At 44.7% G+C, this 18,470-nt stretch overlaps 1 protein-coding gene across 2 annotated transcripts in view; it reads left to right on the top strand.

Annotated features, from left to right (window-relative positions):
• LOC144822841 (uncharacterized) overlaps positions 1-15,193 on the top strand; it is a 190,053-nt gene extending 174,860 nt beyond the window's left edge. For both annotated transcript variants that reach the window (XM_078680791.1, XM_078680790.1), the window contains exons 3-4: positions 12,127-12,186; positions 14,442-15,193. In XM_078680791.1, the coding sequence (XP_078536917.1) occupies positions 12,127-12,186; positions 14,442-14,902 (521 nt within the window). In that variant the 3' untranslated portion in view covers positions 14,903-15,193. The remainder of the gene's footprint in view (positions 1-12,126; positions 12,187-14,441) is intronic.
• Positions 15,194-18,470: the final 3,277 nt, after the last annotated feature.

Here is an 18,470-nt window from a genome sequence, read left to right as displayed (position 1 = left end):
TGAATGGAATGAGTTTGTGATCTGACCATGTCAAGGTGTATGGGGCCTTAACAGACAAGCTCTCCATGTTAGTACAGATGCAGTCCAGGACATGGCCCGCTGCATGTGTAGGTTCCGATGTCAGCAGAGTAAGGCCGAGTGTGTTTATGATATCCATAAAATCACTAGTTCCTGGCTCTTTAATGGAGTCCAGGTGAAGGTTAAGGTCTCCCAATACTGTACAATGTGCGAACCTAAGAGTGAGCTCGCTCAGAGTGTCTCCCACACTGTCCAGAAAAGCGGTCCGCGGGCCAGGTGGACGATAGATTAGAGCACCAGAAAAAGAGAGGGTGTCATTAATAGTAAGACAGAACGCCATGGCCTCAGCTTCTTTGATGTCAGGCAGTTCAAATGTAGAACATTTGAAGGTGGTACGATGGATAATGGCCAGGCCGCCTCCCCGCTGCACTGGTCTATCCCATCTTTGAATTGAGAAGTCATGGGGCAAGGCAACAGCTAAGTCCGGATTGCACCACGGCCGAAGCCATGTCTCGGTGACAAATAGGCAATCCAGGTCCATTTCGATGATCAAATCATGGACATGCTGAGCGTTTTTACATAGCGATCTGGCGTTAATAAGCCCCCCTCGAAGGATAGTAGGATGCAAATAAGCATGAGAGCCTGATATTGGATTGAGCTCAGTTCTACAATGCAAACATACCACTGTATCCTTCCATTTATCTGGGTTCAAAAGATTGTGACAAAAGGGAGAATGAGTATTAAAAGAATCCAACCAATCCCTGGAATTCACTACAGGTGTAAATGTGGGGGTGACCTCCCTTACCCTCGCCGCAGCCTCGACGCGGACGAGCGCAGACGGGCCGGACTCTGGCCGGACTCCGGCGTGAGTCCGGCTTTCCCGCTGCGCGTTCCTGCTGCGCGGAATCTGGCAGGTTTAAGTAGGTCCAAGTTCAGCCAGGCAAAAGACTAGGGCGCTCACCAAAATGGCGCCGCGTTTTTGTCCCTGCCTACCACCAAGATGGCTGGGTGCGTGGGTGTAGGGAGCTAAGTAATCCGCCAAACAGCGGTGAGTTTTACCGTTTATGTGCAGGTAAGCGCTATGTGTGCTATAAAAGATTTAGTACAGCAATTTCGTTTTTATTTAAAAAATAGCTAAACGACGATTTTAAAAGCGCATACTAGCGCAGTTTGCACAACGAGGCAGCGTGAGGCAGCGCGTCGTGTATAGCAGGCGCAGCGTTGTTACTAACCTTGTCTAGGACCGAGCAGGCGGAACCGGCGTCTTAAGTAGGTCCAAGTTCAGCCAGGCAAAAGACTAGGACGCTCACCAAAATGGCGCCGCGTTTTTGTCCCTGCCTACCACCAAGATGGCTGGGTGCGTGGGTGTAGGGAGCTAAGTGATCCGCCAAACAGCGGTGAGTTTTACCGTTTATGTGCAGGTAAGCGCTATGTGTGCTATAAAAGATTTAGTACAGCAATTTCGTTTTTATTTAAAAAGATAACTAAACGACGATTTTAAAAGCGCATACTAGCGCAGTTTGCACAACGAGGCAGCGTGAGGCAGCGCGTCGTGTATAGCAGGCGCAGTGTTGTTACTAACCTTGATGAAGCCGAAAGTTCCGTGAGGCTAAAGGCGCCTCCGAGGTGCCGAGTTGCCGGTAATGCCGGTAATGCTGTGCTAATAGTACTGGTTTGTTGCCTTGTTGCCTCGTAGTATTTAAATCGGCAGATGGAGATGAGTGAAAGGATGGATGAGGGGATGGATGAAGGGATGGATGAGTGAAATGATAGATGGAAAGATACATGATGGATAGATTTGCAAACGGTTGAATATGTTTGAAATGGCTGGGCTTACTTATATACTATTGCGCGACCTCTGATGTGTCTGTAAAACGTACCTATTGTCCTGAAGTTTTGTCCTGAATTTTGAGCTCCTGTCCTGAATTTGTGTCCTGAATTTTGACCCTTTGTCCTGAATTTTTACACTCACCGTCCTGAATTTGCACCAATGCCAGTTGGTCACCCTATTCGCTGGCTTGGAGACGGAGCGCCGTGCAGAGATGTCTGTCCCTCAAGATAAACAGACAGAACCACTCAGCCGAGAGAGCTGAGGCGCACACGGGACGGGGTATCTGCAGAGGCGCGCTGGACAAGGGATGAAGTCAGAGGGTTGAGCTCACCTATTGCAGACCATTTCCCCCTGGGAGTGAGCCATGGGAAAAATCCTAGAGGCGAGAAATTTAACACGGGCGTCAAGTGGCCCCATGTCATGGGTGTCAACTTCAACCAGTCCCCGCTTTTAAATCGGAGACGATTTGCAGGCTGACATTTTGCAACGAAACTACAAGTACCAACATGCAGTTCGCTACTGTTTAACAAGTGACCACTTGGCAGTTTTGACTGCTCTTTCTCTAGTGTTTAGGTCTGTCGAACGGGCATCCGGTGGGATATCAGGTCGTGTTCAAAATACACTGTATTATTTAACGTGCTTACTAATAAAAGGGGCGATAGGTATAGCCATCATTAGTGCAGCAGGTACAGTGGCACCAAGCTCTAAGGCTATTGCAAGACACAAACTGACCTGCAATGGTATGCCTCTTCTGGCGCAGGGTTTTACAACGTGACGCATCTGGGAGATGCGTCACGTAGTAAATACCCCGCACCATGGTGCATCTTTTGCGCCACCGCCGCTGCGTCCCAAAAGTGACGCAATGGTGGCGTAAAAGCAGCGCAAGGGGCTTGTAAATCTGCCCCAAAGTGTCTACATTGTAAAGAAACCGAATATACATAGCTTCATGTTGTTAAATAACTAAAAAAACTAAGATATCTGTGTTTGTTGTAGGAAAAATGGCCACATAAAATGCCGCAAAATTGCCGCTAAATTTCCATATTTGTGCCGCTAAATTTCCATTTTTGTGCCGCTAAATTTGCTAATCCATGCCGCTATATCCTGGGGGGTCTTGCAGTGTGTAGCTAACTCTGCACACTGCCACCTTACCCTGCTGTAGAAATACCGGAAGCCAAAGCTTAAAAGTGAGGAAAACTTTAAAGACTTTGTGGGTCTTTCCAGTAAGCGCTGCAGGGCAGGCAGGGGTATGATCTGGAAAATGGATGAATTGGGGTAGGCAAAGAAGGATCCATTTGGGTTGTACTTGTAGTCAGTCATGGATGGTAATAGAGGTGCAGCTGCAGAAATGTCTTTGGTGCAAACTGCAAATAAATATTAATTGTGCCTGTTACTTAGATGAATTGGCATCACATTTTGCACATGTCTAGCGTGTTTTCTTTCCCTTTCCTTCCCTAGAATGTCACACACTGGACAGAAGAAGATGTCAAGCTACTTCACAAAATTTAAGCCCAAGGATGACGAAGAGCCTGCTAGCAAACTTCCTAGAAAAGACCATGTACTTCCAATGGATGAAGGGAACAAGGAAGATGATGAAGTGTGAGAAAAGGCAGTAGATGAGGGTGACACCACTGCTAGCAGCAGCGTTATCACCCCTTCAGAAGGAAAGACAGAAGATAATCCTCTTAGAGATGAGCAGCTTCATGATGTGGAGATTGCTACAGAGACAGAGGAAACACCAAGCCCTAGCAAACAGTTTGCCATATTATCACTAAAACCCCATTCAAACAGAGTTTTTAGGAAAGGCATTCGTCCTAAAGGTTGGAAACATGACCAAAATATATTTCCAGCGCAAGCATCCGTGGTTAATTGTTAAAGGCCCTAACCTTGGCTGTTCTGTGTGTCGCCAAATCCGTGATCTTGGTGCTGAAAAATCCAGGGAAATGAAATTGTCCAAAGAACGGACTGAGTCTACTGTGAAGGCATATGGAATCAATATTGGACTCCAATAGGTAGTTATAGTTAGGATAGATTTTCCTTCCAAATGACATTTTTTGTGATGCTAATTACTTTGACAATGAATGAATTATCTGTACTTGGTTTTCATTTTGACACATAGAAAAACCATAAAAGCAACAATTTATCAAAACGTTTCATCATTAAATATACAATTAACACAATGACTTATATAATAACAGTTCATATTTGATTATACAGACATCGTATTAAGAGGTTATACAAAATATTAATGAGCATTTACACTTTAATTTGCATCATTTTATACATGTTCATGAAATCAAATTAAAAAAGTTTAAAACTTATAAAAAATTGACCTAAATTCTCAAGCATGCTTTATTATATAACACGGTTCAGGAAAGCTTTCTACATCTAATGATACTTTTCAGAAATTGAGCTATGTGTCTCCCAAAACACTCATTATCCAAAAACTGTAGCACAAGATAGGTTGGACAGCATTGCCTCAAGCCCAATATTTTTAATAGTGGTTTAATCCACCTCTTCCTTTGATCTTGATAAAACTTACAGAAGAGTATTACATGGATAGTTGTTTGGGGGGGAAACGCCGTCACAAAAACAGTTTGGTAAATTCTGTGACCAATCATTTAAGGTCGGGAAACTAATCCAAACGATGGAAAAACATCCTATCTGAATCGTACTGGGAGGAATCTACGTCTACGGCGTGTGTGGGACTTTACATTTTGAAAATTACATGTATGTGTTTTAATCAATGGTCTTATAATGAACTGACTTCTATTTTGTAGCATTTATGCACTCAATTTTGAAACCTGAAAAAAGAATGAAAGAAAAAAATGAATAATAAAAGTAATCTTATATACATCATTGGGTTTGATCTTTGACTCGCTTATGGGCGGCTCCTTTGTCTTGTTTAAATTCTAGGACCCTATACAGGGCCTCATGTAAAAAAAACTTGATTGGCAGGGTTCTCTTTTGTTCTTATTGCATGACTACAGCGTCATCGGCATAGAGAAGGGTGGGTATAGGGTGCGTTTGTGACTGTGGTGGGTCCCGGCACCCCTCTAACATGGCTTGCTCTGGGTCATTAGTATATAAAGTAAATAAGAAGGGTGCCAGAACACAGCCCTGTCTAACCCCCCTCTCTACTTGGAATGGCGCTGTGCATTCTCCCATACATCCGTATCGTACTCGCGTACTCGCATTATTATACAGTTCTCTTAGAAAAATAATTACAGGTGCGTCAGAATTGGTGCGCCTGCAAAACGGACGCGTAGGAAATGACGCATCGACATATATAAAGAGGAGAGGTTAGAGTGGACATTGCTGCAACTATCCCTACACCGTGGAGGTGGTAATGCTGGGACTAGCAGCCAGACGGAGACGACCAGCACTAGGAAACCCACCACACCCCCCCGCCCCACAAAATCACCCCCACCCCCAAAGGCAACGCCGGAGAAAGGAGCGATTATTCAAACAAAGGAGTGTCCTGAGACGCCTCAGGGATGAGGAGGTCATAAGTCTATTTCGCCTCAAGAAGCGGACCATAGAACACCTCCTACGACTCATTGGACCAAGGCTAGAGGTCACAACCAACAGGCCTACCAACATACCTCCACAGGCAAAGCTCTTGGCTGTGTTGCATATGCTAGCATCGGGCTCCTTCCAAACAACAGTTGCCAAAGTGGCAGGAATATCCCAGCCAGCATTCTCAGCATTCCTACCCACTGTCCTGGATGCCATCATCCATCTGACACCCCGCTACCTCCGTTTCCCCAACAACCCACAACAGCAGATTGAGATCAAGCAAGGTTTCTATGATATAGCAGGCTTCCCACATGTGCTGGGTGCCATGGACTGTACACATGTGCAATTAGTACCTCCAGCAGCAACTGGACATCTGTACATAAATCGAAAGCATACTTATTCCATCAATGTACAGGCCATTGTGGATCACCGTGGACTATTTACAAATGGGCTGGCAAAATACCCTGGCAGTGTACATGATGCCTTCATATTCCGGAACTGCATCATTAATGACCGCTTCAAGAATGGCCAGTATGGCAATGGCCTACTTGTAGGTAAGCAAAAGAGTATGATACAATGCACCATTCATGCTGGCATACTGGTAATATTGCTTGAATGACCCATTAATGAGGTCATGGATGGAATAATGTAATACTAGTATATACATATACATAAATATACGGTCATGTAGAGCCACATAGGGTGTCAATCCATGTCCTTCAAAATATGTGTCAATTTTCATGCATTAATATGTGCAAAAGGTGTCTTGGATGTGTGTTACTGGGTGTGTTCTCTGAAACATCCATGCCCTATGGACACTGCCATATGAAATATTGCACACAACATATGGCCTGTAGTTTACCTGAACCATTTCTAACATTTCATTACCTTTTCATTGTTTTCATTTCAGCTGACCAGGGATATGGCATCCAGCCGTGGGTCATGACACCTCACGGAAACCCACAGTTGCCACAGGAAATAGCCTACAACCAGGCACATTGCAGGACAAGAAACATTGTTGAACGAACATTTGGTCTGCTGAAGGCCAGGTTTAGACGCTTGGACATGTCTGGTGGACATATGTTGTACTCACCGCAAACAGTCTGTAAAATCATATTGGCATGTGCAATACTGCACAACATATGTGTGCTGACAAAAGTCCCCTGGGATGAGGAACCTGAAATAAATCAGCAAATGGCGGAGGATGACCAGGAGGATGGCCATGCTCCAGCAAACCAAAACACAGCAGCAGGCATCCGCAGACGTGCCACCATAGTGCGTATTTTTTTTCATAATATGAAAAATAACATTATCATCATGCATCTTGAATTTTGTTCACACAAATAAAAATACATCATCAAACCTTTTCTTGCCTGTGTATGTATATAACATAAAAATGTACACTGCAAGTTGCATGAGAAACTCATATGTGGAGTATATACATCAAATTGACTCTCATGTGTGGAGGCTGGCATCAGACATACATCAGCCCACATATCAATTTACATTGCCTTGCTATTCCACCTGCAATGGCCACACTGAGCAGTGTCTGGCCAACACAGGTACCCTGGCACCATAGTGCATGTGTGTTTGTGTGCAGGGTAGGAATGCATATGTGTATGAAGGTCACCTCTCCTGTACAAAAATATACCTCCATGCAACCCAGCAACCATAGTGCAGGCAGGCAGGCCGGCCATTGTGCGTCAGCGCAGATGAAAAGGACAGGAATCTGCCGTATCTCATAGATACAGCACCTTCCCGCCCTATTTGCTTGCTGTAGGGAAGTGCAGCAGGAATGCATGCTGTACTTTCCCACGGCAAAACATCATAAATGATGTTCAAAAACCACAATTGTCAATAATCAACATTTAGCATCAAGATTTTGGGGTTCACAATATGAAAGATGCACAGGTGAAGATGAGCCCACATAATGAAATCTCACACAGCAGGACAAACAATAAAAATATACTTGTATGTTGTAAAGTCATGTCGAAACAAAATAAATAATAGGACAAACATTACATGTATAAATATGTTACACAGTGGTTGTCTGACAAAATATCAACATCCATGAAAAGGTTTCTCTCAGTGCTCACCCAAGTTTGCATAGTTACAAATATGGGGCAGGCACATAAATGAAGTTGGTGTATCATACTTCAGAATCTGACCCATGCATTCCTGACTCTAACCACAAAAGTGTTGTGAGGTCTGCATACGTCACAATCTGACCCATGCATCCCTGACTCTACGCACAAATGTGTCGTTAGGTCTGCATACGTCACAATCTGACCCATGCATTACTGACTAGCCACAAAAGTGACGTATTGATCCCATGCATTCCTGCCTCTAGGCACAAATGTGTCGTTAGGTCTGCATACGTCACAATCTGACCCAGGCATTCCTGACTTTAGCCACAAAAGTGACGTATTGATCCCATGCATTCCTGACTCTAGGCACAAATGTGTCGTTAGGTCTGCATACGTCACAATCTGACCCATGCATTTCTGACTCTAGGCACAAAAGTGTCGTGAGGTCTGCATACGTCACAATCTGACCCATGCATCCCTGACTCTACGCACAAATGTGTCGTTAGGTCTGCATACGTCACAATCTGACCCATGCATTCTTGACTCTAGGCACAAAAGTGCCGTTAGGTCTGCATACGTCACAATCTGACCCATGCGTTCCTGACTCTAGGCACAAATGTGTCGTTAGGTCTGCATACGTCACAATCTGACCCATGCATTCCTGACTCTAGCCACAAAAGTGACGTATTGATCCCATGCATTCCTGACTCTAGGCACAAATGTGTCGTTAGGTCTGCATACGTGACAATCTGACCCATGCATTTCTGACTCTAGGCACAAAAGTGTTGTGAGGTCTGCATATATCACAATCTGACCCATGAATCCCTGACTCTACGCACAAATGTGTTGTTAGGTCTGCATACGTCACAATCTGACCCATACATTCCTGACTCTAGGCACAAATGTGTCGTTAGGTCTGCATACGTCACAATCTGACCCATGCATTCCTGACTCTAGGCACAAAAGTGCCGTTAGGTCTGCATACGTCACAATCTGACCCATGCATTCCTGACTCTAGCCACAAAAGTGACGTTACTCAAGGCCCAAAAGTGACTTTGGTCATCATATGTCATAATCTGACTCAGCTGAATATACTAACACCACAAATTTACGCACAAAGATTTAGTGTGCCTGTTGAGACACTTTCATGACAAGCGTAAATCATGCATCTTGTGCCCTGTGTCCAAAATACAGCAGTAGGTTTCAGCAACTGTACATAGACAGATAAAAAGAGCGATGCGCCATTAATGAAGATTGTGACGCATGCAATAATGTCGCATCTGCGAAAACTGGGTGCACCTAAAGGGAAAAATATGTAATCAGTCTGCTATGCTTCAAATTAACGATGCGACATAGTAATGATTTCTCCGCATGACAATAATGATGCATCGGCGATAACTGGTCGCACCTAAAGGGGAAAATATGTAAACAGTCTGCCATGCTTCAAATTAACGATGCGACATAGTAATGATTTATTCGCATGACAATAATGACGCATCGGCAATAACTGGTCGCACCTAAAGGGGAAAATATGTAAACAGTCTGCCATGCTTCAATTTAAGGATGCGACATAGTAATGATTTATTCGCATGACAATAATGACGCATCGGCGATAACTGGTCGCACCTAAAGGGGAAAATATGTAAACAGTCTGCCATGCTTCAAATTAACGATGCGACATAGTAATGATTTATTCGCATGACAATAATGATGCATCGGCGATAACTGGTCGCACCTAAAGGGGAAAGTATGTAAACAGTCTGCCATGCTTCAAATTAACGATGCGACATAGTAATGATTTATTCGCATGCCAATAATGACGCATTGGCGATAACTGGTCGCACCGTAAGGGAAAATATGTAATCAGTCTGCCATGCTTCAAATCAACGATGCGACATAATAAGGATTTTGTCGCATGCCAATAATGACGCATCGTCGGAAACGAGTCGCATCGCAACAGGAAATGATGTAACCAGCCTGCCATGCTCCCAAACAGGAAGTTAATTCCAACTTTCACTTTCTATTTCACTCCTTTGTAGTCTCTGGCAGGTGTAGGAGTGTGTTTGGCAATTGCTTGAGTGTTTTGTCCTGTTCTGAAGTTGTTATTCTGTGTGTGTCTTGCTTACTGTCTTTAAATTGTCTCTGTACTGTTGTGTATTGTGTAACTGTCTGTTGTCTGTAAAGGGGTGTCTGTCTGTTTAGGGGTTTTAATGCTTAGTAATAGGGGGATTAGTGTTAAGTAAACATTTTTTTGTAGCTTTTACAAAGCGTGGCTTGTGCTTTGTCACAATGTCAGGCAGGTCCAGGAACCTGACTGAGCAAGAGTTTGGGGGGCTAATGTGGCTGATAGTCCACTACCTCCCAAATATGATTGGGAGTGGAGGCAGGGTACTGCAGGGGTATCCAACCCAAGAAAGAGAGATGAGGTGGCAGAGGGTGCGGTGCCAGATGTCTAGAATCTTTGGAGTGGACAGGACCCTGAGACAGTATAAACATTGGTGGGCTGACATCATCAACCGTGAGCAGGATCTCCTGGACCACCTTGTCATTGAGGTTGACGGAACAATTGATAAGTCAACTTACATTAATGTCATGTATTAATAGATGTTTTCTAAGTTTACGCAATTCAATTTTGAAACAACAGGGGCCTCATTGACGAGTCCCTTGCGCCGCCGTAACATCACATTTTGTGAAGTTCTGGTAACGCAGAAGCCTGAGTGATATTTATGATGCCGGACTATGCCACTTATTGAGGCATAATGCTGCTTGATAAATATCAGCCCTTTCAATGCATTGTTCTGTGTCAAAGGGCCGTGCAATGGGTCTTGTTTGGGGTGTGTCCAACAACATCCATGGGGCATTATTTATGAAGGCCTTGCGCCGCCGGTGCGCCACTTTTAAAATGGGAAAAAGTGACACACCGGCGGCGCAAGGCCTTCATAAATAAGGCCCATGGCCTTTTGTCACTGCTCCAGATGTATGAGTCTGAGGTAGCGCAAAAAACTCATGCCTGCCCAGGGGAGGCGTAAAGGAGGCGCAACGGGGAGTAAATTCTTCATGTATCCTTGTATTTCCGTTTTCCCTGTGTGCTGCTGCATTGTGCAGCACACAGCGAAAAATGTCAATGCAGTTTCTGACCATTTATGTACAGGAAGGTATCCCTTACGGTACAAAAAATCTCTTCCACGCAACACAGCCACCCTTGCATCATGGTGCTAAAGGTTTTGTGCTACTGCATGACAGCAGTTTGTGGGCAAGGGCAGGGAAAGGCACAAAGATGCAACCTTAAGTGAACAACATGTTCCATCATGGTATATCATATGTATGCATCATGGATCGTGAAAATAATTCCTCACGCACTGACAATATTCCAAAAATAATGGCCCAAAACATCCAAAGTAGTGCATAACATTGACAGCAACTTTGATGCAAACTACATGGTCCCCCCTTCATCACACATTGCAGGCCCTGTACATACTGTACTAATCTCCAGGGACATCCCCTCAGAGGAGTATATGTCTGCCAGCATCACAAGTAACCTTGTAGTGCTGCAAAATCTCTACACAAACGTGTTTGTCTGTGTATTTTACTATACACAATGTGCTACATTCCCATCTGTATGCAGCGAAGATGCACAAGTGTCAACTGAGTGCAAACCATACAATGCCTTCATTCATTCATCATGACTGTGTGCAGGAAGGATCACATTTAATCGCAAGAATTCTATGCAATGACTGGATGTACACTAACTAGTTTTGACGTTGAATGCAGTGCAGCTTGCACAACAAAATGAAGAACGAAAGACATTTGTGCATCAATGTGCGTACATGATGGCATACCATGGGCTAACTAAGGTTTGGTTGCATACCCAAACATAGGATTCCTCATACAGCTGGGATTACATCCGGTCACATGTTTGTTGCGTTTAAACAACAACATCAATACAAATGATAGGCCACTATCGTGCTCAGTCACGTGGGAAAGAGGCACACATCTACAAGGCCAGGAAACGTGTATGTAATGTGAATCCCATGTACACTTGTACATGGTCTACTTGCACACAGATCAATGTGTATGTGTGTAATTGCATGTTGCTTGCAGTTGTTGTCACAATGCACATATCAATGAAGCTGACACACTCACACATCTAAGGGTCCCAGTACATCTGGGACTGATGAATAAACAAATGCTAAGCCATGTGTGCATTAGGGAGGTCAAACTTCTCTAAATGGCTAATTAAATACCACGAATGGTTGAATACATATGGCGGATATTTGCATTTTGTTAGTGTCTGACGCATAATTCAGCAGGCACATCTGTGAATTCTCAGATGTTCACATTCACCATTGTACAAAAGTCGTCCATAAATGCACAATCACATACATCAACACAATGCAAACATATTTGCTACATGGGGCAAGTGTGCATGTATTTTGCAAATGCCATCTCAATGTGACACCGCAAACAAGAGAGCACATGTGTATTACACATGCAGTGGAAGAGTGTGCTTCCCATGTGAAGCACTTAGGCAGAGCATGTTGTATGAATCTGGTAGCCTCCTGGAACGCAGCGTAAGCCCCTGGTGAAGATACCAGTGACTCTCATGAAATCTCTGTACTGTGTTGAAATGTGCAACATACCCTGATAATTTTGTCTATTGTCTTTCCCTCGTAGGCGGTCCACCCCCATACACAAAGGAAGAGGTGGAGACGTTCAAGAATCCAAAGGCCACTGGTGAGTGTGAAATAATTTCTATCTTTGTCAGTATGCTTACAATGTCACCTCATGCATGCCTTGTATGCAGACAGTCCAGAAGCATCATCCTTGCATGCAGCATGTTTACCATCACATGTGCATGGAAGTGTCAAGGACTTATTGGCACTATGTGCAAATGCATAATGTCAAAGATAAGGGTCACATGTAAGAGGTGTTACTGTGTGCGAGTGCCACATTAACACGTCTTGTGCTGCTGTATGTATCTACTACATAAATGGAGACCACATTCAAACAATAAATCTATACCTTCATAGAGCATCATACTCAGACGTGAGGGTCTCAAGGCGCGGAAGGGAGGGTGTGTGCTGCTACTGCTGAAATAGCCAGGTCTTGAGTTATTTAATGAAGGTAAGATGGTCCTGGGTCAGTCGTAGGTGTGCGGTAAGAGAGTTTCATGTCTTGGCGGCCAGGTAGGAGGATGATCTAGCTCCGGTGGTGGATCAGCGAATCCTTGGGACTGTGGTGAGGGCGAGGCTGGTGGAGCGGAGGTGGCGGGTAGGATTTGAGAACGAGAGGCGGATGATGAGTAATTCTGGGCCCATGTCATGGAGCTCTGTGTGTGTGTGGGTGAGGAGCCTGAACGTGATCCTTTTGTTGACAGTGACACAGTGCCGCTTTATCTGGTCGGTAGATATATTGCTGTGGTGAGGGCTGTCGAGGATGAGTCGTGCGGAGGCGTTTTGTATGGGTTGTAGTTGTTTCTGAAGTCTGGCAGTGGTTTCTGTGTATAGGGCGTTCCCGTAGCACAGTTTGCTGGTGATGAGGGCTTGGGTGAGCGTCTTTCACGTTCCGGTGGTGATCCACCAGAATATCTATCAGAGCATGCGCAGGGTGTTGAAGCATGAGGATGAGATGACGTTGACTTGTTTGTTCGTCGTGAGTGAGGAGACCTGGATGAATTCCAAGTTGCGTGTATGGTCCGTGGGTGTTGTTGCACTGACCAGCGTTGTGGACCACCAGGAGTCGTCCCAGGTGGATGGGGATTTTCCAAGGATGAGGACCTTCGTATTGTTTGAGTTCTGTTTCAGCTGACTGAGCTTCATCCATTCTGCAGCGTCTTTCATTCCTTCATGGAGGTTGATTTTGTTGGGGGCTGGGTCTTTGGTGAGGGAGAGTACCAGCTGGGTGTCATTGGCATAGGAGATGATGTTGAGGTTGTGTGTGCATGCAATAGCGGCGAGGGTGCTCATGTAGATGTTCAAGAGTGTTGGGCTGAGCGAGGAGCTTTGGGGTACGTGAGAGTCAGTCTATTTAAACAATGGCTACATGACACATGCTAATTGTAGTACAACAAAGATATACGTCATATATGTATTAATTCCTTGTGCCCCAAGTGTGTCAGTACCTGCCATTGTTAGAGTGATGCAACAGCGCTGCAAGTCCTTCATTAATAATGCACAAAATTTATGCAGTTACCTATGCAACTGAAAGGGTCACCTGCAGAATTCCCTATTGACATCACTACTTCATATGCAATGATGTACTTGTGTCTAAATGGTACTTGCATCATTTACCAGGCATAGTCAATCCACATACCAGGCCTTAATACTGGCCATGAAATGACGCACCCTGTCAAGATGTGTCTACCATGAAAGTGTTGTGCAGTGTGTGTTGCGTTGTGTGTCAAAATGCTGCACGTATTTACTCCGAAGCAGCACCCCATGTACAAGTGTAACAGAAATAGGAGGCGGTGTCAAAATGAATAGCAGGGCACACCTGTGATTTTCTTAGCAACACAACCAAAATTGCCATGTTTCATGTCAATAGTGCATTTAACATGTGTGTTGCTTTGTGCAGCATACAGGGATGATGTTCCGTGAAATTTGCATTGTATCTGTGTATGAAGTGTCAACTTTCAATGCATAAACAAACCTTGCCTGCACACAGATGCACTGGCATCATGTTGAAGAGTGGCCTGCATTTGTGCATGCAGAGCATTGGGTTCATGCGCAGGCCAAATGCATTTGAATGCACCGTCTCATATATATTGATGCCTTTCATGTCATCTAGAATTGTCATAGTGTTAGAAATTACTCAGCCTTACTTTGCATCCCTGTGTCTGAGCATCAATGATGATGCCACCATGCGTCAAAATTGATGCCCTGTTAGCAATAGGCCCTTGACAAAATGTGCCTTACATTGCATGATTGTGCATGTCTACAGGTGTCAATGTGTAAGTGCAGACTGATGTGGATGTTATTGCTCCATTGCAGAAAACATGTCACAAGATGAGGAGAGGCAGTTTAGGATTCGTCTAGAAAGATACCGCCACATCCGCAATATTGGACGTTCCTTCAGGCAGATGGGACGCAGACATGAGCAGACACGTGCAGCTGGAGCATGGAGATCACCAACTCCAACTCCACCATCCAACACACGGAGCCGGAAGCAAAAGGGAAAGACAGCTGCCATGGACACCGCAACAGGAGCAGAATCATGGCAACAACATTTTCCACAAATTGGCACCGCATCCCCAAAACAGAGTGGACCCTCAAGCCTACCCACCTCTGCACCATCAGGTTCGTCTGCACCCCCAGCTAATCTTGAGTCAGGATCATCAACAGATCCCACTTCTGGACATCCCTCTGCTCTGACCCCTGTGGCCACCACTGCTCCTCCATCTGGACCCACCTCTGCCCCGCCCCCGCAAATAACACTGATCAATCAGCAGTAGCGTCTTCTGTACTGCCACAAGCGGAATACACACATCCCACAACTGGACCTGCAGCTGCTCCACCAGAGCTCGATGTTGGCCTACTGATGGCCAAAATTGACAAACTTGAAAAGGGCCAACAGCACCTGACTTTGAAGATGGCGGGCATACAACTCCAGCTGGCCACCCTGTTGAGCATGGTTGCAGACTTAAATGCCAGCATTGCCCAAATGGATGAGCAGCAATAGCCACTCACTCAACAACGGCATTACTACTGTGATCTGTGTCCCTGACATGTCATTTCACATGCAAAGTTTCAGACAATGTTAATATTTTACCTCTTTTATAGTTAGATAGCTGTTAGGCTAGTTTTAGTATTTAGGAATATTTTTAGGATAAGTGTTAAGTTATTAGGAGGGGGTGGGGGGTTGATGTATAGTGAATGTTAAATGTATTTTAAGATGAAAATGAATATATATATATATATATATATATATATATATATATCTTTGTTTAGATAGGTAGGTTAATTAGTATGTGTTTAGATTAAGTGTATGTATGCCTGATGTGTGATTGTTGAATAGGGGGTGGGGGGTCATCTGTGTGTTGTGGTGTATGTGTGAGGTAGGTTTAGGTACAGTAAGTAAGTATAAGTGTAGATGTTAGTGCCTTAGATTAGGTTAGTGTAGGAATTATCTTTAAATGTTTCATAAGTGTTTTGTAGGTGACCATTGCATTTTATTAGTGTTAACTTGTTTGGAAATAAAATCTGTTTTACATTTACAAAATGTCTGACTTGTAGGCATATGAAGTGGTGAAAACAGCTTAGTGTGAGCCGTACACTTGCTGTCCAAGGAATGTCAACAATGATCTCATATCTGAGATTATCGTTAAATGTTAGGTATTGTAACCCACATTTTCTTAAAACCATCACTAATTTATAGAGGCCACTACTCACCCTTGAGGGACTTAAGGTATTGTGTGACAGGTGAGCTCATGTGATCAACAATCATGTGAAAAGATCGTGGGACCTCATTTTAATGTATTGCCGTAGTGAAGCACAGCAGGCCTTCCTGTTGCGCTACCCTTTTGCAGGATAAAGGGCAGGACCGTGCAGTATCTGTGAGATAGTGCGCAGTCCTGTAATTTTCACCAGCACTGGTGCACAATGGGCTGTCCTGCGCAAATGATGCAACGGTGCCTGCTTTGCGGGGAACATTATTCTTGTACAGGAACGGACACCTCTCAGTTAAATAATCATCACAACAGCCTCTTCCTCTTACTATATGTGCTGCATTGTATGGAAAAGGGAAGACGAGGAGAAATGAAGATATTTCTCAGCATTGCGCCTTCCTCACACCTGCCCTGGGTATGTGTAATTTTTGGCCAGTGCCTCAGATTTCATGTTCCTATTAAATCTGGGGCAGTGTCAAAAGCCCATGGATGTTGCTGGGAACGCACCCAGCAACACCCATTGCACGTGCCTGTAACGCAGAACACTGCGTTAAAGGGCCTGATTTTTCTCATGCAGCATTATCCCATGACTATGGGCCTTGGTGATGGCTGATAAGTATTAGGCAGGGTTCTGCGTCACAGGACGTCACAACAAGTGAGGGTCAGATGGCGCAAGGGGCCTCATAAATGAGGCCACCTGGTATTGAGACTGTAGCTCAATGCTTGCAGTGTTGGCCCAATGCTGAGGGGGAGTATGTCCCAGGTCTTGTCTGCAACTAGAAAATAAATCTGCATCACGGTCTGGCTATGTAGATGCATGGAAATTTTACCATGGCTAGGTCTGTATTGCAGAGGTATGTCTTGTGGGCGTAGAAGCAGATTCATTTGTAGAGGTTTGGTGGTCCAGGGTTGTGGCTGATTCTGGAGGCGTGTGTGAGCACCTTGAGTGTCAGTATATCTGTATGGGTGTGGAGGCAGTAGAGCTCCTGTATGTGCTGGCTGAAGTGGTATTGTCATGGGACCCACACGGAACGTCTACCTACGGTGGTCTGGACATTCATCATTTTGTTCTTTTGAGAATTTGTGATACTGATATTGAGGGCTATCACATTGAACAGGCTGATGATGATGGATGTGTGGCTGATGTAATTAATGAATTCTGTGCCAATCTATTTGATGCTCTTGCAGAGAATGCGGAGGGTGAAGAAGTATGGTGAGGATACTGCTATTATCTGTTATGACATGGTGAGGGATGAGTTCAGTACAATGTTGAGTTTGCGTGCCACATATGAGTAGTGTAGTGTTTACCCAGCCCAGGGGACCACCAGGTATAGTCCCATGTGGTAGGGGTGGTTGTGAGGATGATGACCTGTTTTGACAACATATAGAGATTTGCACAGCTGAGGCACATACATGTTGCCACATCTTGCATCTATTGTGGTTAGTTGTGTCCTGTGATGTTGGATACCTTGGGGAGGGAGAGGCTGAGGTGGGTGTATTAGGCATAGGGTACTATGCTGAGTCCATGTTCAATGATGATGTCATCAAGTGGGGCCATGTAGACGTAGTAGACAAAGGTACTGAGGGACAATCCCTGGGGAACTCAGCATCAGTACTCCGTGTGTTTTGATGTGAAATGTATTAGGCTGAATCATTAGCTCCGGTCTGCAAGGGAGGAGACAATCCAGTGTGGTGTATTACCTTGCGTCATGCCATAGTGGAGTCTGGCTGCTAGTGTGTTGTGGAACATTGTTTCTTGAAATGATGAGATGTATCGTGTATATGGAGTGGCAGTGTGGCCTACTTTGAGGAGTGTGTGGATGTTGCAGTGGCGTATAGGAGGGACCTCTTGATGCTGTTGTTTGTCATGGAGCAGGATTGGGGATGTTGTATGTTACAATGAACTTCACTGGGTGCATGTTGACCCTCTGGTTTGTGACTTTGTCTGCAAATGTGAGTGGAGAGATGTGCCTGTTGGTCTTGCGGTCTGTTTGGTCAGCAGGGGTATCATTGGTAATGTCATTTAGCGCTCACCATTTGCATTCATTGTGGAGGTGCATGTTCCAATGGTGGAGTTCATATACTGTCACTGTTCATGTGCAATGGGGGTTGCAGCCCTGTGGAAGATGTGCTGTGGGCAGGGGTGTGTGAGTGCTCCTTAATCTATGGCCATCAAGGTGTTTGTGGTGTCAAACATGTTGACATGTGGCCAGCAGAGGATGGTGTGTAGTGTGGCTTACTTGGGCAAAGGTGTTGTGTGGGATGCCTTGGTTATGTTCATAAAAGTTGACATTCACTTTGCTGATCTAGTGGTAGGAGACTGATCCAAGTGTCTTGCAAATGTCCATGGAGTGAGTGAGGCCTGTGCTTTGGCTGGGTCATAGTGTGAAATTTTGTATGGAGTTGATGATTCCCATGGATTGACAGGATGTGTAGAGGATTGTGCCCTTGATGAATTTGCATTTGTGTGGATCAGATGAGTTTGAAATTCTGCTGTGATGTTGGCCCTGTAGGCGGAGTGTATTTCCTGGGGTTTGGTGGACCCTCAAAGCTAACTCCAGTAGCCTGCACATGAGCATTGATTCTTGTATGTCCGTGGATACACATTTGACATTGGTGGTGTGTTGTATGTTGT

This window comes from Lissotriton helveticus, chromosome 3_1 (genome assembly GCF_964261635.1).
Source record: "Lissotriton helveticus chromosome 3_1, aLisHel1.1, whole genome shotgun sequence".
In the NCBI taxonomy this organism is placed as follows: Eukaryota; Metazoa; Chordata; class Amphibia; order Caudata; family Salamandridae; genus Lissotriton; species Lissotriton helveticus.
This window is presented reverse-complemented; position numbering and strand designations above follow the sequence as displayed.